The following is a 24,629-nucleotide window of genomic DNA, read 5'->3' on the forward strand; positions in this document are numbered from 1 at the left end:
TACAATATTTCATAGGACTTTGCAAAAGTCCTACTAACGAATCGAGACTTTTTTAGTACTCTAGGTGTCGCAATAAGGGCACTTCACAGCATAATTTTATTGTTTTTATTAGTGAGATACAGCGCTGCAAACAAAGGAAAGGTATATTTTCTTTTATTTTGCAATTCTCGATTATATTTTTTATTGGTAGCCTAAATTACAGATCTACTGTCGCCAGCCAGCAGATATTAACTTGTCTTTTAAATGCGTCAAGGTAATCGAACTCTGCAATGGACCGTCGCACAACACGATGTCTCCATTCCCATATATTTCTATAGGACGATCTGAGATAGAGCATCCTGTTAATATAAAACTGTATGCCTTTGTGAAGGTTACGACACTACGAGTGATAAAAGCGTGCGCGGTGGAAATCAACCAGCCTTTATGTTTTGGGCAACACTGAAAGCTGGACTGATGACAGAACATGCACAGCACGTGGCGGTCAGGTGCGGACGCTGCTATAGTTTTTTTTTTCATCCATGATGTGAGTAACTAATTAACCCGCGATGCAGATGAGCTACTGGGTTCCAGCTATCATATCCATTACGCCACCAGCCATGACCACGGTCGAGATGCTCAACTTTCAAGAGGATCCGAAGGGCCTGCCAGTCGCAATAGACATTGTGAAAGTCAGCAAAGTAAGCTGGTCACTTGACGCACACTCGATAACAATGCTAGTACTGCGAATGAGAGTCATCGCCGTCACCCTTGTATGTATGAACTGTCAGATTAAACCATCACTGGAAGCCTGAAGGAAGGCAGAAAGCTAGGCAGAGTGTCGCCCGACCATCTTGAAGACTAGCGATAGAAAAGTATGAATGAAAGGATGATGGGAAGTACGCCCAAGTGATAAAAAAGCTGTAATATTGAGTCAACGAGCATGCGCAACATATGGGGGAGAGTAGAGCAAAGAGTGGATGGCGAAGGCAGATCAGGCGAGGTATTCTGTGAGAGTCCACCTAGAGGACATGTCCATTTCATCTGCTGCTGAAGTGCTGATTCGCTGTAGTGCCTCTCTGCTGCGGATGCGCAGCCCAGCCCAGCCAATCAGATCAACAGCAGACGAAATGAACACAGCAGACGAAATAGACATTTCCACTAGGTGGACTCCTACAGAATAACTCCCCAGGACGGGGGCGTTAATAAAAGCTCTTACGAACCAAACAGTTCCTTGAAAAGCCCGGCAACCAAAAGCAGGTCTATTTCCCCAAAGTCAACGCGCAGGTGGGCCCCCGACGGAAAGGAGAGGTGGCGTCAGAAAAAGTATTTTATTTCATGACTAGAAATCAGACGTGAGGAGAATGCTGACTGCGTATTTGCTTGCAACGAGTGATAGAGAAATTTCGTAACTTAATTTTCCTGATGGTTGCTCGAACGGACATGCTTTTGCATGGTGAATGCCGCCTCATGTAAATTCGAGCACGTGTGCATGTCCTTGCTGCGTATTGCAAATATAGCAACGTAAGGAATTCAAGTAGCGAGATGGGGACGTCGGCGCCATATTTGACGCGTTAAAATCAAGTGGTTGCAAATGTTATGTGGAACTCGCCAGCCACAGCGACTCCGCAGCTATGCTGTACTGCTGCTTAAAATGACGTCTTGGATGTTGTCACCGTGCATGGTGGCCATATTTCTGTAGTGAGAGAATGCCAAACGCTAAGTGTGCCGAAATTGAGGTGCAGGCTGGAGAATCCTGCAGGCAGGTGAAGTCGGAGTGCCAACCACTACAGCATCTTAGACTCGGCGCATTGCTTTGGATAGTTAAAAAAAAACTAATAAATCAGGATACCTTGCACGCTTCACGCCCCACACTCCTCTTTCGCATAATTCTGCCAGATATTCCTGACGCAATCTCTTGTCACGTCAAATCTTGCAGATGTCGTGTCAAATCTTACAGCTTTGTAAACTTGTGTTAGGCGTCTGTTTAAGAGGCTGCTGTTCACGCACCCCTAAGCCTACTGTTTCAATGGCGTCTATAGGATTACGATGAGCTCATCGCCATCCAAGACGTGACGCTGAAGATCTTTGAGAACCAGGTCACGGTGCTACTCGGACATAACGGCGCCGGCAAGACGACGCTATTGAACATGGTCACTGGTGAGACCCCTCGATGCGGTATAAGGCTTCTGGTGTAGACGAACGTGTGCTCGGAACGCTGAGCATTAAACCACCGTTGTCAACCTGATATTACACACGTGCCCTTTTCACTGTTCGGGACAGTATACTCGGCATAACGTTACGTTTTTAGCTTAATTTCTTGTTCCACACCAATGATCGACTTCTGGAGATATTGTTTCTGAAGCCTTTGTGTGGTCGTCTCTGTTGTCGAGGACGATACGGGCGTGCAGTGTTCCCGATGTGAAGGTTATCGGGCAGTAAGCCTTAACAAAAAGGGTTCCCTACAAGAGTAATGGAGATCATTGTTGTGGCACAAGGATACGTTGAGAGGAAGGAGGAGTCCTGTGAACGAAATGCGATGGTTATAAGGTGGTTATAATGCACATGCAGTTTACAAAATGAGGTACCGCGAAGCTGGCACGTTGTATTGTGCAGTGCTAGGAGCACCTTGTGCTAAGGGCCCGAAAAATACATTTAGTTGCGGATGAGGGATTCAAGCAGAAACAGGAAAGCAGAGCCACGTTTACAAGACTGCATATTGGCTGTGTAACGGAAAATTGCGCGTGGTATCCATGTGGAATTCTTCCCTTCTGCCTAATATTTTATTTGTATGATGGACCACTTGGTGGCGGCTATTACACTTTAGTACGGCTATTACACCTAAGTCTGCGTGAGGCGACTGAAAGCATATCATATAAGACAACCAGCTGGCGCGACGGCGCACGCCGGAAGCCCAACTTGCACAGGCGCCGCGAGCAGTCTCCAGCTGAGGCTGAAAGACTAGACTGCGTTACGGGGTATAGACGCGACCAGCTTGTGCTAGCATGGCGCTGCTTAACGCTTCGTTGCGGCCATTCTTGTCGACCATGACGTGTTTGGGGAGGCAAGCGAACAAGTATATAGTTCACAGCAGACACGTGCCGAAATACACGTGCCGAGCTTGTACGTGGGCGAGGACCGCATGAAGTGTGTCAGGACGAGTTGGAGCTGGGCGGGAAAACTGTATTGTATGATGAAATGACACGACGAAATCCATGTAGTATCACACTGTTCCGTCGATCAATACGCCAAAGACAAGTAGTGGCCACTCATAGACGAGATAAGCTGAGCCGCACATGATAGCAGCATGCGTATGAATGGAGTGCCCAAGCTTAAAAGGCAATGTGCCAAGCTAGCATCTTCTCTCTTGAGCGCGACTTTCAGGGGGTAATGAAAGCATTCGAGAAAGCCGTTGTTTACGGGGCAATATGTGGTCATCGTTATTTATGCAACCCCTAGAAGAGTTAAATGCGTGCGCAACGCTGATTCGCATTGGTGGCTGTGCGCTGGGCGTTCGCTCGAAAGAACAACGAACTGGGCAATCCCAGTTCTCGAGAAACTTGCAGAAAATATATTAAGCAGTAATACCCGTTAAAGGGTTAAGGCTTAAGCGGGTGCGCAATATGATCGATGCACGTATGTAACAGCTGACATGATGGCACGCTAGCAGAGATCCAACAATGTCGGCATCAATGCAGTGAAAGAGATTGGTTGGCATGGGAAATGGACCGCATGCTGCTATATTGTGACGTTGCATATTGTGCCACTTGCACGTGGTGCAGGGACGTGTGCTATTGGGAAATTGTGAATGGCGTGGTTCAAGTTCATTAAGCATAATATGCGACCACAAGCTTTCATAGAAAGAAATGCAGATTACACGCAATTTGTGAATTTCGTGTAACCAAATGTTTGGTGAGCCATTAAGACGAAGCGGCGCATCACGATAAGAGATACACAAGGTATTTTGATACACAAGGCGGTGGGCCTTGCAGAAACGTAACACAGCGCCACTTCCAACCAGATCACCTATAGCCTTCAGGCACCACAAAGAATGGTTTACTAAGCACAACAACCATTTTCTCTCCACTACCAGATAACGCTACCTAGGCAATGCAGAAGTCTCTCAAATCTACGACCGGTTGACGCCACATTTCCACGCATTAAGTTTTTCCTAACTCGGCGAAGATGTCACTCTGTGCTAGGCGCGCCGTTCGTGCTTGTGGCTGTGGCCTTACGTTTATAGAACATCAAGGTAGGATGGTGATGTACCTACGCCTGAATCCCACCGCCGCGGGCATTTTTCTGTAAAGCGACGCTTTCTTTGCCTGTCATCCTGTATCTGGGCGTTCGTCGATCGGTCGCTGGTCGGGGGCGCTTGACCAGTAGACGCTCTATAAAAGAAGTAGGCATCGGTGGTGGGTTTCGAACGCGAGTAAAGAAGTATAGTAGTACAATGTGATACGCATTAGGTCCCAGTAACAAGAGGAAAATGCACTCGTTGCGCTCGTTGGCATGTTCACTACTTGCGCGAAAACTCAACATGCACGCGCAGTGGGTTCACCTGGTGGTGGGTTTCGGAGGCTTCTGGGCATTTCCAGGGTAACATCACGCGGCGGCGGCCGAAAACGCAAATACGGAAGGCACACGTCGCATGCGGTTTCATCATCGGTTGAGCAACAACCCGAAGCGTACTGAATAGTGGCGTCAGGCGGCGGCGGACACAAACCGCAGACAGGAAAGGTGCTCATTTCATACGGCGGCATTTTCGTCGTGATTTTGTCGATTTACGAAGAAGCCAACGAACACTGAAGGGCGACATAACCTAAACGTGGAGTATGGAGGCTTCTGATTGTCTGGCTGTCGTTACCTGGTGATGGACGGAAAAGAGCGGTGTCAATGATGCCTAAGGGGGACTTTGAAATGCCGGGATTAGTGAAGCTTCCTTTGAAGCGTCTGAAGCTCACGAGCATTTGTCGCTCATAGTACCGCAGCAGAGTCCGCCGTCAACTGAGAACTGTTCTGGGATGCTTCGTCGGTGAAATCCACTGTCGAATTGTTATAGTGATGCACTGTTTCGTCATACCGGCTGATCTGAGCTTCACTAACACCGATTCGCACAGTGCCTGGGATCTGTATCATTTTTCTTTATAGTGAAGAAGCGTCTACTCGGCTAGGGATGAACTCGACCATCGACGGAACGACCGACCCACCGCAAACCACGGATGGTGGACAAATGAAGCTTCGCTTTAAAGTTAATGTAGGGTACTCTGGCAATTGCCGCGCCCGCTCGTCTATATACTATATAGCTTTAGAAAACCCTGTCTGTGCTGACATCAAATTCCCACTCTTTTTCTCGTGTATATGAGGCAATGAGGAACACCTGCGTCTACTCTGGTACCACCTTGTCTACCCCTACCATTCCATCCACTTTTCCCTTTCACTTATAATGCGCACGTTGATGCGCTTTGCGCAACTAGTGTCCCTGTATTGCTCCCCAATTCTACGTGACAACGATGGCACCCACTCGCGGTCGTGTTAATAGATTTTGTCCGACTTTCGACCCTTCTGTAATGCTTTTTGCTGGACTAATAGGTTCATTCTGTATTCATTCTCTATTCTCTATTCATTCTGGACTATGGTGAGCAAGAGCAAATCGGCATATAAATACGGGGAGGAAGGGACGAGGTGAGTTCTTACAACTATCCTTCATAGCGCTCACCTTGTCCGATCGTCGCCTTGTTTTTATGCCTATTTGCGCTAAGTCATAGCTCTTGTGGTCTGTAATACTTCAGACTCTTGACTCTTAGTCGGCCTTCTCCTCTACTTAAGCCACTCTCTTAACTGGACAGTCTTCCACCCGACAGTAGCACGAAGCTACAAAAGAAACTCCCAGAGGTTTCTCCGAAAGCGGCACATCTTGGTAGGTCCCTTTCAAGCTTTGAAGTTCCTTTGTAGCTTCATGCTACAGTCGGCTGGGCCACAGATTTTAATGTGTTGAACCTTAATTTGCCATAATTTCCTTTCTCTTTCTTACCTGTTACGATGGCAACTGTCATCATGCCTCACACGCAAACCGTTCTATTCGTGAACATGTTCTGCTCATCGGCTATGACAAAACTCATCGCTTCACTGAACGCGCTGGTGCGGAGCATATATGGTTAACAAAGGACTTTGCACGTTTTATCCGTCGGATTCTACATTCATCAGGCGTCAGACGTTTTGTTTGAAATGTAACAAACATCGTTTAGACGTTTCAACTACTAAAATGTACCATAATATACGAACTCCTGAAACTGAAGCTTTTTGGCTTAGGCAACCGAGTAGACAACAAAGCGTTGTCGATGTTTTCGAGATTGGCAGGCAGTGCTCAATGACATCGAACAGAAAAGCATGCTTAGTACTGCGTAAGATATTGGCACACAGCCTTGTCCACAATGTTGCTTCTTTGCCTGTTCCTTGCACATTTTCATTTCTTCCTGGAAGCCGTCAATTAGCCTAACATTTGTAGTTCACGTGCCATATAATTTTTGTGCTCATGCTTGTGTCAATTTAACGCACAATTTCAGAAATTCAATAAACTTTGGACATAAACGGCTTCAGCGAAGGCCTGTAGCCATTCTTTAGAACTGTGATGTGTGTATGGAGGACTTCTTTTGCAATGCAGAAATGATGAATTTGCGCCGGCAAACTAAAACGAAACTGTCTAATATTCTGTTTTTAGGTAATAATGCCAATCTCCATTGCGGTGGCTTATGTAAAGTAATATTCCTAAACTGGCTGTAGCTACAGAAATCGCACCAAGTATATATATTCTTCCTAGGCTAACTGGCACCGAAACCGTATACTGCGTGCACATTCGTGTAATAAAATACATTCATACATTATTTGCCTTAGCATTTACGAGTAGCTGACGCACGATGTAGACGTCCGGCACGAAAGAATGGTTTACTGAAAAAAAATAGTCTGTTCATTTCTATTGCACTGTTTTCTGCAGGAATCTGTTAGTCTTCAAAGAAACTCGCATCAGATCAAACCACATCAAATATGTCGACAGTAAGTGTCCTGATTCCAGTCAATTCGCTTATCTCCAGGATTCACAAAATGTAGCTCGGGCAACATCGTAGTTGGCGGCTTTGACATCACGACCTGCACAAAGGACGCCCGCGAGAGCTTTGGTTATTGCCCTCAAAATAACATACTCTTCAACGACCTCACGGTTGAGGAGCATCTGATCTTCTTCGCTGCGGTAAGTAAGCTTTGTTGTCATCTTTGTTGTCGTATCGCCATGCATTGTAACCCAACTCGCTCATTTTTTTATGCTCAACATGCGCTTACTAACAATGGAACGCTGGAAACTTTCTTATGAAAGAGTAACAGCGTGTGTGTAAATATTGAACGATGTAACTCGCAGAGTTGTAAACACTTCCTTGGTTTTCAAAGTGTAGCGTCTTAGCTTAATCAGAAAGGGAATGATGAATAGGGTTCATAATAGAACGAAGCGGAGTAACTTTGTAGAGTGTAACACACTTTTATTGCTTTGTCAGAAGTTTAGCCACTACTGATTGACTTTTCAGAGCAGTAGGTTAAGTTCTTCGAGCCCCCTGTGAAGTAATGGTTCATTGAAAGCTTTTGCGAAAGCAACGGTGTGGCCCGTATTCAATTCGATTTTCGAGAATTTTCCTGCATCTAAGATATTATCGGAGTTTGCGGACCGCGAGATCATAGAAAACGTTTACCTTCAGAGCAGTTTGCAACAGTAGCTGTAGTTGTACAAGAGTTGTACAATAAGATTGTACAACTCTTTCAGATATACTTCGTTTGGCTGGTAATCTAAATATCAGGATGTGCGCTCAGGTTGCGGATGTATTCGACTTTATCCCCCTAGATGTTGTAGTCCGTAGACTTTGACGCCTACTGTACCTCACTCTTATTGCACAAAGTATAAGCGTACCCCGTCGATGCGCGCGATAATCTCGAAGGGTGACAAACAGATTATTGAGTGAGGCAATCACTCAGGCACGAAAGAGTTGCCCGCACTTCACTGTTGGCTAGGTAAAAATCTTGTAGCGTAAGAATTGGTTGTGCCACACTTCTACCTCTCTTGGAGCTGCGTGACATACTAGACTACATGCCACTTGTCGTCATTTACGTGTGCGCATCACAGATGACATTTATTTATTTATTTATTTATTTATTTATTTATTTATTTATTTATTTACTTCATCACAAGAATGAAGAGGTTGAGTATTTAAGCTACAAGAGCTTGACTAGCCCACGGCCCCCACATATACGTTAACAGGGCAAGTGCACATAATACAAACGGTGACAAAGCAGCTGCATGTAAAGAAGAAAGCTACAGTTTCATTTTAAAGAACAGAAATACAAGCTAAAATACAGATAATGTAGGTCTATTTCAAGCCTACGATATACAGAAAATATTTATAAGTAGAACAAAAATAAAACAACGAGTGCAAAACCATTCGATATGAAAACTATGTTAGCCAGTTCATCACTGATACAAATGCATACAGTATTAAGTTCTGACAAAGGTGTTATGTGTGGGTGGATGTTACCTAGCAGGTTGGGCAGTTGATACGAGAATAGCTACTTGCCATAGCTTGTGTGGTGGGTTTGAACTCGCCACAAGGAAGCGTGTCGTGTATTATAAACAGCGTATTTCCCAGTTAGTCAGTCAGGGTGGTGTAATGCTTTGTACTAAGCATATTGAGCCTTCGCTCTTTTTTGAAGTGAGGTATAGGATGAATATTGTACGCTGTGAATACATTACCTATGTTGGCATTGTGAAAAACATGCTTTGAGCTTTGATTTGATTTAAGGTGAAACATCAATTTCACGGATTTCCTTACGGTGTATATATTCTCGAGGTTGCATTTAGAAGTCCTACCCCAAACAAGATGACAATAGTTAACATGCGAGCAAAATAGAAAATATATATTACATAGTTTACTTGAAGAGGAAGTGAGTTCTATAGTGATTTGATTGGCTAACAACTTGCGCTAATTTTGGTGAAATAGAGTTAACGTGACAATTTCATAGCATCATTTCGTGAAATATGACACCAATAAACTTAAATGAATCAACAATTTTAATTTTATTAGCAGCCATTTTTTACGGTTTTCGTTATGAGTATTAATTTCCCAGTTAGATTGAAGATAACTGCTTTACTTTCGTTAGCGTTTACTTGAAGCCTGTTCATCTGCATCCATGTGTACATCTTTAGAAGTGTATTTACTTCTTTTGTCAGCCTTTCGCAGTTAATCCCTCTGTAAGACATAGGGGTGTGGGCACTGTATGTGCAATACACGTCATCGTTGCCTATATTTGCTATATCACGTCCACAATTTGAATAGTTGTAAAGACCACTATTCAAATCCACTTGAATGCCATCTAATTCAAGTTTTGTTTTCATCAATGAGGCAATATATGAACAATCAAAAGCTTTGAAATCTGCAAGAACATCGAGTGCTGTTTCTTAGTTTTCAAAGAAGCTAAGAATATTCGTTTTCGTGGAGAAGTGCTAGCTCAGTGGACTTCTTTCCGCAAAATCAAATTGCCATTTAGTAATAAAACTGTTTCTCTATATAAGGCGATAATCGGGATAGGGCAACTTTTTCGAATGCTTTGACGAATACGGGAGGCAGAGATATAGGAGGGTAGCTTGCCAGGCAGTATTTGTCGCCTTTCTTGAGAATTACCATAACTTTAGCGATTGACGTTTTGGTCGGGAAGCTTCCTTTTGGAAAACATACTTTAAATGGATACGTCAAAAGAACAGATAAAATCTTTATTACCAAACTAATCGATTTGATTTAAAGGCCACGTGTATGGCATCCTAAACTGTTCTTGAGGCTTAAAAACGCTTCCGCAACTTTAGTGTCACCAACCGGCTCCAAAAGCAAGCTGTCTCAATTGGAACTATCGTTTTACGGATATGTGCTGGCATCGCGTAGCGGCTCTATAAAGTCCACATAGTCGTGGCACTGTTAGTTGTGCCGGAACTCCAAACGCATCCGTGCAGTGTACGGTACAGTCACGACGGCACAAACAGTTTGACGATGGATGTCGTGCTGCTTTTTTTGACACCGCAGTTCCTTTTGCGGGGACAAGGATACGTAATACTGTATCGAATGCAGCCAAGAAAGCTGTTGGAAAAGAGGGTTAGAATGGCAACGTGGCGGTGAAAGGCAATGTCTGGTACCAAGGATTCTGCATTTGGAAATGATGCTATCATAATACGAGTGAGAAGAGTGAATGCAACTGCTTGAAATATTTTAACTGCAATCTTTTGTGTGTACTTGATGACGAATTAAAATTAAAGAGGCAGCGCCAGTTTTTACTTGATTAACGACTCCTAGGCAAATAGCAGGTCGGTCGCCATGAGAAAATCGACAAGACATCGAGCCTGTACCTCACATTTAAGCTCATGGTGCTGACGCCATCTTTCCGCACACGGAGTTTGTGTGCCTACTTTGTGAAATGCTTGAAAACCATTATAGAAATCAACAGAGTATTTCTTGTCGCCAGCCACCGCTCTTATTATCGGCGTATGACGCAGGTCAAGGGCACTCCCTACCAGCACGTGCGGCTGGAAGTGGTCACCCTTCTGCACGACTTGGATCTCATGCCGTACCGTTCAGAACTGGCCGTCAACCTTTCCCTAGGCTTGCAGAGGCGCCTGTGTATAGCCGTGGCTATTGTGTCCAAGCCAAAGGTAGTGCAATGCTGCGCATTGTCATCTGCAGGCAACTGTACTTCCTAGTGAGCGGGCGTGGGGAGATCTACCTGGGTGACTGATTCCAATCTCTATCATGTGGAGGGAAGCGGGACATGATACTTAAGCAGAACGGGAATTCTTACATATTAGAAAGGTGAATCGGAATGCATTACATGCCCAAGACAATATATGAAATGTAAGCAAGGACTTTATGAGCGCTCATGAACTCGCACTTTTCAACGTGCACTCACACCGTCCACTGGAGGAGCCATAAAAGCGTAATAAGTGGACTCCCTTTAAACAGAACCTCCATGGACCAGGGAAGTTGGTTCTGTTTATCAGGAGTTCCATTTGCTAATAGACAATGCAGAGAGCGTTGCATGAATACAAAACCAACCAACCAAGAGAATGGTGTTCATTTAAGTGGCAGTTGCTTTTAAGCGAGTACTGTTTATCAAGATCACACGTATATACTCTATTAGTGAGCGCAACCTACATTCCATGAATGGCGAATTCCGCGCTTTGCTATGCATTACTGATGAAAGTGACCGTTTTGTAAGGAGTTGAAGGGAGGACACGTTGGTGTTGTTGATACGCCATTGGATGTGCATGGTGATAAAGCCTGCCCCCTTTCATCGATATAAGTTCGTCTATACGCCAGATCATGCAATACAAATTTGTTACGTGCAGAGCACTCGGTGTCCCACAAAGTCGGCTTTGGCATCATTTCGTTGTCTTCGAATATACTGTACCAAGAAAAAGGAGAAGGAAAGGAATGTAGGAATCGGAGAATGTGGCGATGACCTTGCTAAACACATGTAATGTATAACTAAAGTGTATATATTTAGTTGAAAAGGTAACGTAAGTACCGCTCCAAGCAAATCGATTATCATGCCTCGTACTGTGTATTGTGCTCCTAGTCACGCTGGTGTCGTATTAGTGTCCCTGCTGTAACATGGTGCGTGCCCTGTCATAGACTCGCGCTCGAGATCATGTTAGCATAAGCGAAATGAATGCGCGATATTACGTAACATTAATCATAATACTCTTGTAGCGTACGTGATCAACCGGCTTAAAGAGCAGCGAAAATTTAGCTGGAATATTAACGCGGCGGTTTCGTTTTTATTCGGGCTAGCAGCGAATTACCACTTGAAAAGCTGAAAGTGTCGTGCCCATAAAGGGACGTCGCTTCAGTTATATCCTACCGAAGATGTTCTTTAAGGAAGGCCAAAATTGGCCTAAAAATTGAATTTTCAGCTTTCTCAATTTAACGCTTCCAAAACCCTTAATTTCCACAGGATTCATTCTGTAAAAACACCAAGACCCTTCATTTTCATCAGTTTGGTCCCAATAAAGATGCTTTGGAATCTCTTCTCTTGATTGTTGAAAACAAGAATTTCTGTGCTCTTTGTGTTGTGCAGGAGCAATAGCTCTTGTTCTGATTAGGTTATCGCTTTATATATATTTCCCTTGAAAGATATAGATGTGATGTGTCGTTCAAAACTTGTTTTCCATCATCGAGGTGGGCATTTTCTGTCAAGTCTGACAAGCTTGACTTCAAAATGACCTAAAACGACGACTTATATTTACGACACACTATTAATATCCAGTTTCGAGTCCGTGTGCTGTATTTTGCTGTTAATGAGCTAGTTAGGCCATAAACATGGAGCATCCTTCTTTGGACATCATATGAAATATTTGTCCTAGAAAAACAATAATTCGGTTTGTGAAAGCAGTAAAAATACATTAACTGTGTCGATTTCATTCAAATTGTTTCAAAAGATAATAAATTTATTTAAAGTGCCTCGTCCCCCCTCAAACGTCATTGGTTTTGTTTATATACAAATTCCTCGCGGGCTTCTACCCGGAATGTCTTGTAAAGGAGACGGTACGCTGATAATGGTAAAAATATAGAGCATGTGAAACGCAATAAAACAAAAAAAATTACACAACGGCCCTAACGGCTGAAGAATGCTGACATAATACTAATACCAAAAAAGGGAGACGTTAAAGAATTGAAAAATTATAGGCCCATTAGCTTACTCCCAATATTATATAAAATATTCAGCAAGATAATTAGCAATAGAATAAGAGCAACACTGGACTTTAGTGAACAAAAGGGAAAAGGCTGGCTTCTGGAAGGGATACTCTACAATGGATCACATCCATGTGATTAATCAGGTTGTCGAGAAATCCGCAGAGTACAATTAATCTCTCTATATGGCTTTCATAGGTTACGAAAAGGCATTTGATTCAGTAGAGATACCAGTCATAGAGGCATTACGTAATCAAGGAGTACAGGCCGCTTAGTTATATATCTTGGAAGATATCTACAGAGATTCCACAGCTACCTTAATTCTATACAAGTAAACAGATACCTATAAAAAAGGGATCAGACAAGGAGACAATCTCTCCATTGCTGTTCACTGCGTGCTGCTTGGAAGAAATAGTCAAGCTAGCAAACTGGGAAAGCTTAGGAGTAAGAATCGACGGCGAATATCTCAGCAAACTTCGGTTTGCAGATGACATTGTTCTGTTCAGCAAAACTCCAGAGGAATTTGTTCAACAACAGTGCAGACAAATGATTGAGGACCTTAACAGAGAGAGTGTAAGAGTGGGGTTGAATAATATGCACGAGACAAAGATAATCATGAATAGCCGGGCAAGGGAACAAGAATTCAGGATCGCCAGTCAGCCTCTAGAATCTGTGAAGGAGTACTTTTACCTAGGTCTACTAATCACAGGAAACCCTGATCATGACAAGGAAATTCATAGAAGAATAACAATTGGTTGGATCGCATACGGTAGACATTCTCGGCTCCTGACTGGAAGCTTACCATTATCATTGAAAAGGAAGGTGTACAATCGGTATATTTTACCAGTGCTTACATATGGAACAAAGACTTTGAGGCTGACAAAGAAGCTTGAGATCAAGTTAAGGACGGCGCAAAGAGCGATGGAACGAAGAATGCTAGGCATAACGTTAAGAGATAGAAAGAGAGTGGTTTGGATCAGAGCAAATGGGTATAGCCGATATTCCAATTGGCATTAAAGAAGAAAATTTAGCTGGGCAGGTAATGTAATGCGCAGGTTAGATAACTGGTGGACCATTAGGGTTACAAAATGGGTGCCAAGAGAAGGGAAGCGAAGTCGAGGACGGCAGAAGACTAGGTGGGATGGTGAAATTTGGAAATGCGCCGGCGCTAGTTGGAACCGGTTGGCGCAGCACAGGGGTAATTGGAGATAGCGGGAGAGGCCTTCGTCCTGCAGTGGACATAAAATAGGCAGATGATTAAGATGATGATGATGATGATGATGTTGATGATGATTATGATGAACGGCCGTAACAAAAACATCTTTTGGTTATTATGAAACTTGTCGTTTTGCAGAAAAAATTATTACAAAATGTTCTTTGTCCCACAAATTCTTCAGCTTTCTTACATATAACCAGTATTGTCAGGAACAAAGGCGCCAACGTGCACCTGACTGAGGCCCTGACCTCTGTACAAGTTGCGCTCCAACGAAGCAGATATTAGGACAATGAATAAGGAGAAACGGCGGGGGATGGCGGGGATTTCGACAAGGGATTCACGAGGCAAAGTCGCGAAAAAAATGATACACTGCCATCTAGGAAGATCAAGCACAACGATGTAGAAAGAGAAAAACATGGGCACACACTTTAGGAACACGGTTCGGGTCAATAAAAGAGTTAACGACAGTTCACTTCGTGAACGCGGGTGGCGCGCAAGCCTATGGCTGCTGTAGTGCACACGACGCTAGCGGCCTTCGGTGTGCCTTGACGATCCAACTGAAGTCCGCGTAAAACAGACCGTATTCAAGAGAGGGCTCGCGCGGCCGCGCCATGAGCAGCAGCCGCCACAGAGTAGAACGCCCCGTTCTAAACATTGACCGCGAACACTCGCTGTCAAAACGCTGGCGTGAGGAATCGCGGCAGCAGCAGCGAGCGAATTGACCTTCGTGTTTCTAACGCTTTAACGCAAACTCAGCGGTGAGACCACGGCGCACGCAACACTACGAGCCGTCGCCCCACCTAGACTGTGCCCTCAAGACAGATCGCTTCCAAGATAAAGAGCGCTTGACCGTGCGCGGCCGAAGTAAACACTCCCGCTTCATCCCCACCCCCGGTGCCATGGTGCAATGCGCGCGACAGAATACAGCGCGCTTTTTCCCCTTGCGCACGCGAGATGGAGCCGCCATCGTCCGCTCACCGTCGCACGCTTTCACTTGCACACACTGAGTACGGCGCGCGAGGACGACGTTATCGTGAGACGTCACCACGAGACGAACCCACTGCGTATGTACGCAATGAAAACTGTCGAAGGAGGTCAATCCAGCGCGCATCCGCCTACCTTTCTCCTTCACTTCGCCCAATGTTGCGTACACATTCCTGTAGGTGGCGGTACTTTGCCGCGCGCTGAGCGCGCTCCTTCGTACTATTCCCGGCGTGCGATTTTGTTCAGCTCAAGGTGCCTCCCTCATTCGCTTACTTCGCGGCCTCAGACAAACGCCGCCCGTTTGAAGAACTGGCCAGTTACAGTCGCGCGTAAAGCGAACCGTAATGAACAATATTCGTAGTACTGCTATTTCAATTTTAACGCAACCTTTTGCAACAGTACGCATCAGGAAACAACAGTAGGAGTCAGGAAGCAAAAGCAGACAGTTCATCACTCAGGCTGACATACAAAACGCTCTACCGTATTCAATGTGTTCAAGCTGCCATGAATAAGCACTCTAAACGTTATCACCACCACCACCACCACTCTAAACGTAAAGAAGTTGCAAATGGGATTTCGCGAAGAAACTTTTATTTTAGCAATTACTTTACAGTGTTATAGGGGGTTAATATTGTGTGTCAGGGTAGACATGAGTAGCAACAAGTTCGCCTCAAGGACTTCATTGCGCTTTCATTTTTCATAGTTCACAGCAAGCTGGGAAGGATTGCAGTACAGGGCACTACTTCACTCAGGGTTTCTTAGCTGTACTGCACTTTCTTTCGCTTTTGTTTTATTCACTGTCGGCCATCTCCCTTGAAGCATGGGAGCCCGATGCCTCTTGCAAACTTCTGGGTGAGGGAAGGAACGTAGCGTGGTTTTCGTTCCCCCTTCTTTCTTGGCGTTTTCTTCTCCCGCTTTAATCCATGAACGAAGTTATTTGTCATGTCGTCTATGGCCTGCGAAGGAATGACGTGAACAGCCTGAATTAACCATATCTCAAAATTTGATGAACTACTTAGATCACTTTGCTTCAACTTCGAATTCCATCTGGAATCTCAATATGCGAGACAACCCTATTGGTTGGCCGCGATTTCGAATACGATTTACACTGTATTATGCCTTCCCGATTTGAAGGACCAATAGCGCGGTGAGTTATGAATGGTAAAATAATGTTCTTGAAGGCAGTTCTGACTTGGCTTGGTCGGTACGTCATTTTTTTTTTTAAACGCATTCGTCAATGAGGCTGATCGGGGTATGCGTCGCTATCACTTTTAGATCACTTTTGCAGCTCTGTGGTGCACGCGCTGAAGCGTTTCATTCTTTCAGGTGTCCTTACATATATGCCATCGCTGCAAGAAATCTTTATGTCTGTTAGATTTGTAAGTCAGCGCCTTGAATGTGGACCTTTACTGTTTTCTGTGTTTAGCACTACTAGTTTTTTTATTTTTTTCCAACGAAGGTTGAGCATATGTATTTGATTGTGCTCATTATAGTGTTTAGAAGCGTGGCTGGTAGTTGTGCTAGTTTTTATCGATGACAGACAACTTTCGCAACTGGTCATTTTGCAATGCCAAGCTGACCAGTCGTCTCAGCTGAGGGCGACGATGCTGTTAGCTTCCTAATGGCGACAGACTTGTGTACATACTTCTAGATGCCTTAGCTGATTGTTGCTTATTACTAGTCCCAGTTCTCTCTTATAGTTGACGCCTATTTTACAACTATTACTCTTTCGCTATGGTGGCAATGTGCTAACATACAATCTCCCACTGCTAAAGCAGAGCGTTTGGCATATTAAAAGAAGCTCAAGACGCGCATGGGATGGTACACACTTTCACCACCGCAATGGTTTCTACCATTCTACGGGCGATAACGAGGTCGCTGGTTCAATGCGACCCTGAGATATTCCTAATTTCGGGAGCGAATTGAGAACAAATAGTACTTTTGTGGAAATATGCAGGCGCACAAACGCTATCAGATCAACTTTACCGGATCTCTTTAACGTCGTGGGTCTCAGATACGGGAGGTTAAGCCCAATCAATAAATGAGCGCCCGTCTGAGACAAACCGCACCCGCAGGTGGTCATCCTAGACGAGCCCACGGCCAACATGGATCCGGAAGGCCGTCGTGAGATGTGGGAGCTGCTCCTCAAGATACGCCGGAACTGTTCCGTCTTCCTCACGACGCAGCATCTCGACGAAGCCGACGTGCTGGGTGACCGGATCATCATCTTGGCGAGTGGTCATGTCCGGTGCGTGCAGTATTTCTTTCTGATGTGGCAACCACGTGGAGCGCACATCCGCCTTATTTTCAGCACGTCGTATTGTGCATCTGCTCATGGTTTGTACTTTTTAGACGGAGCATGATTAGGTTCTGTGCTGGTTATCACCCGAACTAATTAACTCCTTTAATGGGGCCACGGTGGTGCTGCGGCTAGTGTGCGTCGTGAAACATTTCTGACAGCGCTGGGTTCGCAGGGACTGCCACTTTGCATCTGGTGCAAATCGCCGCCGATATTATGAGTCGACATCTGCAACTTAAGCTTCGCAGTTTGTGATTGACTGTAGCTAACTATTTTCGTTACGGCAAGCAAAAAATAAATACCACCTGAGTTTTATGAATCAGCGTAACCTTTTTGAGGACCTGGGGCCGTATTCAGTTTTTCGTTCGTAAGGACTGTTTCTTTTAACTGGTATCCTTCACGTATATATTATATCCGACAGAAAAATTTACTGGCGTCAATCCGCAGGAACAATTTTAGCGTGTTAAATTTGTGAATACGTCCACCTTTATTTTTTTTTAGTACAAAACGTTATCACGTCTGTTAGCTTGTGGGTGTATATATGGATGTTCAGAAGCAAGCTTGAGCTGCAAGCGCACCGATGTGTCGTCTCCTTGCTTTGTGTGCCGTCCCATCTGTGGGCTGTTCCCTCACCGCTGCATTAAAGATCACTTCTGACGGGGTGTGTTCTCTGTTCTTGCGCCCAAGGAAAGTGAACTTGATAAAGTTGCCAAAAATCTCTTGGACTTTAAGGACACAAAGACAACCGTTTGCAGAGGCAAAATCAAACTGAATGTAAGCACTCTAGAGTGATTTGCTCAAGTGCCAGTTAGAAAAAATAATGACTAGCTGGTTGAGTTTGCTGCCGAACAATTGATCGGCTCGTGGAATTTACGCTCGGCTGACCAAGTGAGACGGAGTGACTGCCTGATTGATAGATCGATGTGTCATTTGATTGTATAGCTGATTAGATACGCGCCTCGCTGTTTTCATTGACTACTTTGTTTATCTATCCTATCCATAGGTGTGCTGGTTCCCCAGCATTTCTGAAACATCGCTTCGGCACGGGGTACCACATTATCATCAACAAGGGGCCGGAAGTGTGCGATATCACATCCATTGAGACTCTCCTCCGCAAGTACGCGCCCAAAGCCAAGCTGGAGAGTGACTCGCCCAACGAGGCCGTCTTCATCTTGGGACAGATTGTCTCCACACGTCTCACCGTCACCATGTTCAAGGTGACCCTTGCATCGATAAATGACGGTGAAAGTTCACCGATTTCTCATATAGCTGTAGCGTGAAATCGTTAAATGCTTGTGAAGGATAATCGTATAAGACATCATTGACCGCCACCAGCTATTGGAGTAAGGCACTGCAGATTTTAAATTTCTAAACCGATGAACCCAGAAATGTGTATACTGCATTATTTTCCGAAGTTAGCTTTTAGCAGAAACGGCCAGTAATCGATGTCTAGATGGTTTGGAGTAAATTATGAAGCTTTCCGAAGTCCTCGCAGTGAGGAACCGGTGATAGGGACTAAACTATGAAAAGGTATGTAAGCTAGTTGCGCTCAGGACAGAAATTTGGTTACTTTTACAGGTTGTTCTTAAGTCAAATTTAGCAGAAGGCAATACATCGGTATCTTGAAATGATTCTCGCAACGCGTATTATCTTTATGAACATAATTTCATGATTGTCTACGGGCCATGATTTTACATGCGAAGTGTCTAAAAATACGGTGGAGGTACGCGCGAAACCGTCAGGTCATGCGTTTTAAGTACATTCATTGCGCAGTTTTTTACGCTACGTTTATACCGCAGTTTTACATGGGCTGTCTGGCGCATGCCAGAGCAATGCATTAAGCTTACCTATGCAATTGACCCGACGGTGCAATTGATGTGGCTGTCCGGCCGCACTGAGGTTCCACTGCTGGCAGTGACCTTGTCTTGTGAAATGTATATTGTTCACCACGTCATATAAACTGCCGCAACGTTCTTTTTTAAGGAGGAGACGTGGTATTGAAGCCAGGTAAACAGCGCAACAATGCGAATTTCTACCTCAACGCTAAAAAACAAAGGCCAACTTGGTATACATTCGATAATTGTAATATTAACCACTGACTGCAAACTGTTGACTTTTCTGCCGCATGATCTTTGTGGATTTCGGTGTTTCTTAAGCCTGATTCTTGTCCACTTTACGTCCGGTCTACTATAACATAAAAAAGTGAGCCCTCAGTCAGGATGGCAGTGATTGCCAACGAAGCAAGCTACTGAAGATACAGTCTCCCTCACACTTGAGCAGAGCCCCACCTAGGCAGTACTTTAGGTACACGTTGAAGTTTGAAGATGGCCGAGTATGCTTTTTAGACGAAGGACATCTCATACGAGACCGTAACACGCGCTACCGGTTTACAAGTTTTTTTATTAGTGGTCATGCACAGTCTCCCGAATAAGCGTCAAGAAAGAACTGCTTCTAAGCCACATAGCAGACGGTGCGGCAGCAGCCACTCGCGCGTGTTCGCAAACGAAAGCTGAAGGTGACTTAAAGAGCGGCCAGCCCAGCTAACTACTCAATGAAGAGTTGGGCCTCCCTGCTTTAGTTAGTTAAGGTTTCTTTGCTTGTGGATTGCAGTGCTGACGTCGACTGTTCGTAACTTTCAAATGCTCAAACTCAGACGCTTTTCCACCAATCAACCAAGCGGATGGGTAGTGGAGCGCAATTGCATCGTTGATCCATTTGCGAGACGCACGCACCGCCATATCATGGCATTGAGAGCCACCAAATGGAACGCGCTCTTTTTTTCAGTGAGAACGCGCTGTAAGTCTATGGAAGCAGGCGGGGCAGTTGTTTCAGCACTGATCGGCCTCCCAATCCGCGAGAGCTGCGCTCACTCAGGCGTTTTGCTGCAACACATCCGGAATGACCATTGACGCGGAGAAGTGTCACGAGTGACAGCCGAACCACGTGCGTTTGCTCTGAAGATGACGACGCCCGTTGGCAAAAAGGAACAGAAACGGAAGAGTAGGGGTGCGCTACCGATGAGGAAAAAAAAATGCAACAGAGAAGCGTCACGGCGACTGCAAGTGGAGAGTGAAGAACAGGCGCATGCAATGAGGTGGCGAGTCAGTGAGTGACGTGTCTCGGACATGTCTCCAGCTGGCGCTCTGGACACGGCCACGAGGGGCACACAACGTCTGACCCGGTGATGGGACCCACCGGCAACGCACCGCATCGGATGCGCCGTCGCAGTGCTGAGACGGCGCATGTGTTGCATGCGTTGCATGTGTTGCTCCGAGACACCAACGCAAGTGGGCGAGCACGTCCAAAAGGTCGGGAATTTCCGAGTAGAACTGTACACGGGGGTGGTCATCTTTAAGTTTCCCACAATTATCAAAAAATCGCCTGTGGTAGATGGTAAATGGAACGCCCACGTATTTCGTCCCAAGCTTTGAGAAATAATACCTAAAAACTGGTGTCACCCGAAACCGAACTTCATTTCGAGTGGATACGTCTTGCAAACTCACGCTACGATTCCTAAATTTCATTATGTGCCTCAAAGTAATCAAATAAGAAATTCATTAGTGATATATTTAATTAGTCGAATATGTGTTTCATTTTCTCGTGCTAGTAATGTCCGCCTCTTTGAATAATCCAGCTTAAGGACAATAATTATGCTATTCTTGTCCTTGAGCAGGATTATTCAAAGAGCCGCGCACATTACTAACATGAGATTTCGAAACACGTATTAGACTTATTAACAAAAAGATAATTAACGTCTTACATATTTACTTTATGGCACATGTTGCGATTTACGATATGTACCCGGTGAGTTTCCGAGACTTATCCACTTGAAAGAAATGTCCCGAATGACACCAGTCTCTCAATATTATTACTGAAAGTGTGGGACGAAACAGATGCGCGTTCCGTTCCGTTTACTTTTGTGTTTCAACGTATAAAAGAATGTTTTCTTGAAAACTTTAAGTGGAGCAACAGCGCATTTTTACGGCGAGTTTGATGGCGTGCATCTACAAATTGGTGCTATTGAAAAAATTCATTTCTATGGATACGCCGTTCAATCTCACCAGCTTTAGTGTATTTTTAATTTGTGGAACACGTGTCTCGATTTTTCGTACATGTAATGTCCGCCTGCATGAATAAACCAGCTCAAGTACTAGAACTGTTTTCTGCGACAGGCGATTTTTTAAATTTCTGGCAAACTTAAAAATTGTCACTCCGTATATTGTATAGTTTAAGTGTTCTTAACGTGGTGTGCAGTGTTACTTTGCTTATGCTTGTTTTGTATGATGTATGCAAGTAGTTCCTGAGGAATTTATGACAATTCTCACGAATTCCGGCAGACTAGAGACAGACGTGGATAAGGTGCACGCACGAAAAGCACTTCTTATTTAATTAAAGAAAGGACGTAATACAACAACACTGCAAAGCAAACACTGCAACCGCCTGGAACAAAACATATACAATATATACACTCCTAGTGCAAGGTCCTGACCGTTCGGACGTCCTGGCTCACTTGTGTTGGTCTCAGAGCAACCGCCTCAGCACGGGACCGGTCAGGTCGTCAGGAAGCTGTTGCTGCATAGGACGGCCGGGATCTGATGAGTAGGACGTAGCTCGTGAGTAGCGAGATGCTGAAACCTTGGCTTGCCTTCGTGGGCACAGGCCGGGGCCGTAACTGCAGCGAGAACCTGCCCGGGTTCTGCTATGCAACGTCGCAGCACTCTAAGGGGACCGCGGTCCGGTGCGTTGCCGGTGTGTCCCCTTCCAGACCAGGCCTTGTGAGCCACTTGCGGCTGTTTTCAGAGCAGCAGGTGGAGACACGTCCGCGCTTGCTGAGGGCCACGTCACTCACTCACCTGGAACCTCATCACATTATCTTTTTCTTCTTTACTTTCTACTTGCAGTCGCGTGACACCTTTCTGTTCTTTTCTTTATTGGTCGCGCGCCACTTCTCTGATTTTTCTTCTCCTTTTTTTGCCAAATGCCTTCATACCATACGCACGTGGATCGCTTGTCACTCATACGACAGGCCTCCTTTCCAAGAGGTTTCTAAAAACTCCACCATTAACACCTTATATACGATATGTTCGCACGCATATGATCTTGAAGTGCACAGGTGTCCATTGTTCTACACCAACATTTAACCATTTGACAATCAAATTCAATGTATTTCTGTGCACCTAAGAGATAGCTCACTAGAAAACACAAAGCAAAACAAAAGTATGGAAGATGAGTGTTCCTCAAAGATGGTCTCACCACTAGCGATACAACACCGAGCAAAATTAACGAAAAGCCTTGACACTACTCTGCTTCGACGATCCATAGCTACATAACCTACCTCAACCTCACTCCTTTCCATTATGTACACTCCAACAAACTCAATAAACGGCAAAACGCTATGCTAATAGCATCGTTTGCTCTTTCACACGCAATAGGGAAACACTTCATGTTTTGCTGTTTGATACTGCTAATCTTGTTAGGCAGTATTTTACAAACCCCGTAAGGTACACCCTGGTCATATTTTCCACTTAGCGATGCCGTATATAGAATAGAAAATGCTTCCAAATTTGTTCATTGCTACTTCACGCGGTTCTCGTAACTACAATAACATGCTTCATAGGTTCAAGTGGTAAACTACATAATGACAACTGCACCATAAAGAAGCTAATAAATAAGTAGAGCACGATGTACATTAATTTTTCCTATCAATTATGCCAAAGCATTGAAGGACTCTGGTTATATCAAACGAAAGTAATGCTCCCTATTAATTTCTCGTTTTTTTTACCTACACTTCAGAACGTCATGTATAATTCTCTATCCTTACTAAATCGCAGCGTTTTTAGGTTCTCATTGTTAAAGCAGCTACCTCGGTCATACCACCTAAGAAATTTCCTTGATTTTCGGTTTCCTGCCTTGTTCCCTTTTTGTTTCCTACGTGCCCTTTCCTTCACCTTCCCGCGGCAAACAAGCGTGCAGGCTAATTAGGTGACAGTCCGCCCTGCTCTCGGTTGCCCGAGAGCCCTCGCCTTTTCCGGCGGCGCTTTTTCTCGCCTTCCCTAGACCAAGACCGACCACCGCCGCACCTCCAACCTACCACGAAAACGGACGATAGAGCCGCCAGTTCCGCCAGTGGGATTCGAACCCACACCCTCCGCATTACGCCTCCGTTGCTTTACCCATCGTGTCAATGGTCAAAAAGACGTTTCACATCCGCCGCCATCGCCACGAGTGGCGCTGGCTAACACTCCCTAGGTTAGATCTCGTACACGTGCATAAATACCCAAGAACGTGGACGTGGTAACAGCCACCGCCGTAGATCAATTGGCAAAGCAACGCACGCGTTATCCGGAGAGTGTGAAGTACGGCTTCCGCTGGCGGCAAGATGTTTCTCGTCCACTTTCCTTTCCCTTTATCTCATAATTTCTACGCTTCAAATAAATAACCTGATAATTTCCCCTGCACCTTGCTTGGCTTCCTTATCTGTTGGCTTTATATACTTATTTGAGGTAAAAAACTTGTAAGTTCTCTGTCTAAAGGTGTTTATTTGGCAGAGCTCGGGAGCAGCGCAACGTCGACGGGCAGGGCAGTCACAGCTTCCAAGCACGAGAGCCGTTGCTCAGCAGGAGCGCTCGACCCACTAGCGTTTAGAGCCAGTAGCGCTGAACCCACTAGCGTCTCTTCTACAATCTCTTCGCTACAGCCACCCCCCGGGAGCGAGAAGGGAGCCGTCCGGCGACCTAAGAGCTCGTCACTATGAGCGGGTCGTAGTAAGGCTTTAAACGGTCGACATGGACAATGTCTCGTCCACGGCGGCGCATGTCTTCAGATGGCTCAACTGGTTCGATGACATAGTTTACAGGAGATGCTCGTTCGAGAACACGATAAGGGCCTTCATACTTAGGGACCAGTTTTGATGAGAGGCCAGGGGCAGTTAAAGGGACTGAGAGCCACACGAGCGCTCCCGGATCGAAGGTGACCGTGGCAGTGGCGTCACCGCGAGTGCTCCTCCGGCGCTCTTGATCATCGGAAGTAAAGGCCCGTGCGAGGTCGCGGCACTCTTCTGCATGTCGGACCGTGTCAGAAATAGGGACGTACTCGGATGCATCCGGCCGGTACGGAAGAATGGTGTCGATGGTGTGCGAAGGGTGTCGACCATACAGCAAGAAATAGGGCGAAAATCCAGTGGTGCTCTGCGTAGCGGTATTATAAGCGTAGGTGACGAATGGCAGAATGGCGTCCCAGTTCGTGTGGTCGGAGGCAACGTACATTGAAAGCATGTCGCCGAGCGTACGGATGAAGCGTTCTGTGAGGCCATTCGTTTGAGGGTGGTACGCCGTAGTCGTACGATGAACAACGTGGCACTCTTTGAGAATCGCTTCAACTACCT

The 24,629-nt window shown here is 45.2% G+C and overlaps 1 protein-coding gene across 5 annotated transcripts in view; it reads left to right on the forward strand.

Moving 5' to 3' along the window:
• The window catches only part of LOC142572856 (phospholipid-transporting ATPase ABCA3-like), a 111,249-nt gene that overhangs the window by 30,983 nt on the left and 55,637 nt on the right, over positions 1-24,629 (forward strand). For 3 of the 5 annotated variants that reach the window (XM_075682260.1, XM_075682261.1, XM_075682262.1), the window contains exons 6-11: positions 552-677; positions 2,019-2,136; positions 7,068-7,222; positions 10,553-10,708; positions 17,022-17,194; positions 18,249-18,462. In XM_075682260.1, coding sequence (XP_075538375.1) covers positions 552-677; positions 2,019-2,136; positions 7,068-7,222; positions 10,553-10,708; positions 17,022-17,194; positions 18,249-18,462 — 942 coding nt within the window. The remainder of the gene's footprint in view (positions 1-551; positions 678-2,018; positions 2,137-7,067; positions 7,223-10,552; positions 10,709-17,021; positions 17,195-18,248; positions 18,463-24,629) is intronic. The other 2 variants (XM_075682264.1, XM_075682263.1) reach the window with 2 other exon arrangements.

The sequence above is a fragment of the Dermacentor variabilis genome, chromosome 2, assembly GCF_050947875.1.
Source record: "Dermacentor variabilis isolate Ectoservices chromosome 2, ASM5094787v1, whole genome shotgun sequence".
Taxonomy (NCBI): domain Eukaryota; kingdom Metazoa; phylum Arthropoda; class Arachnida; order Ixodida; family Ixodidae; genus Dermacentor; species Dermacentor variabilis.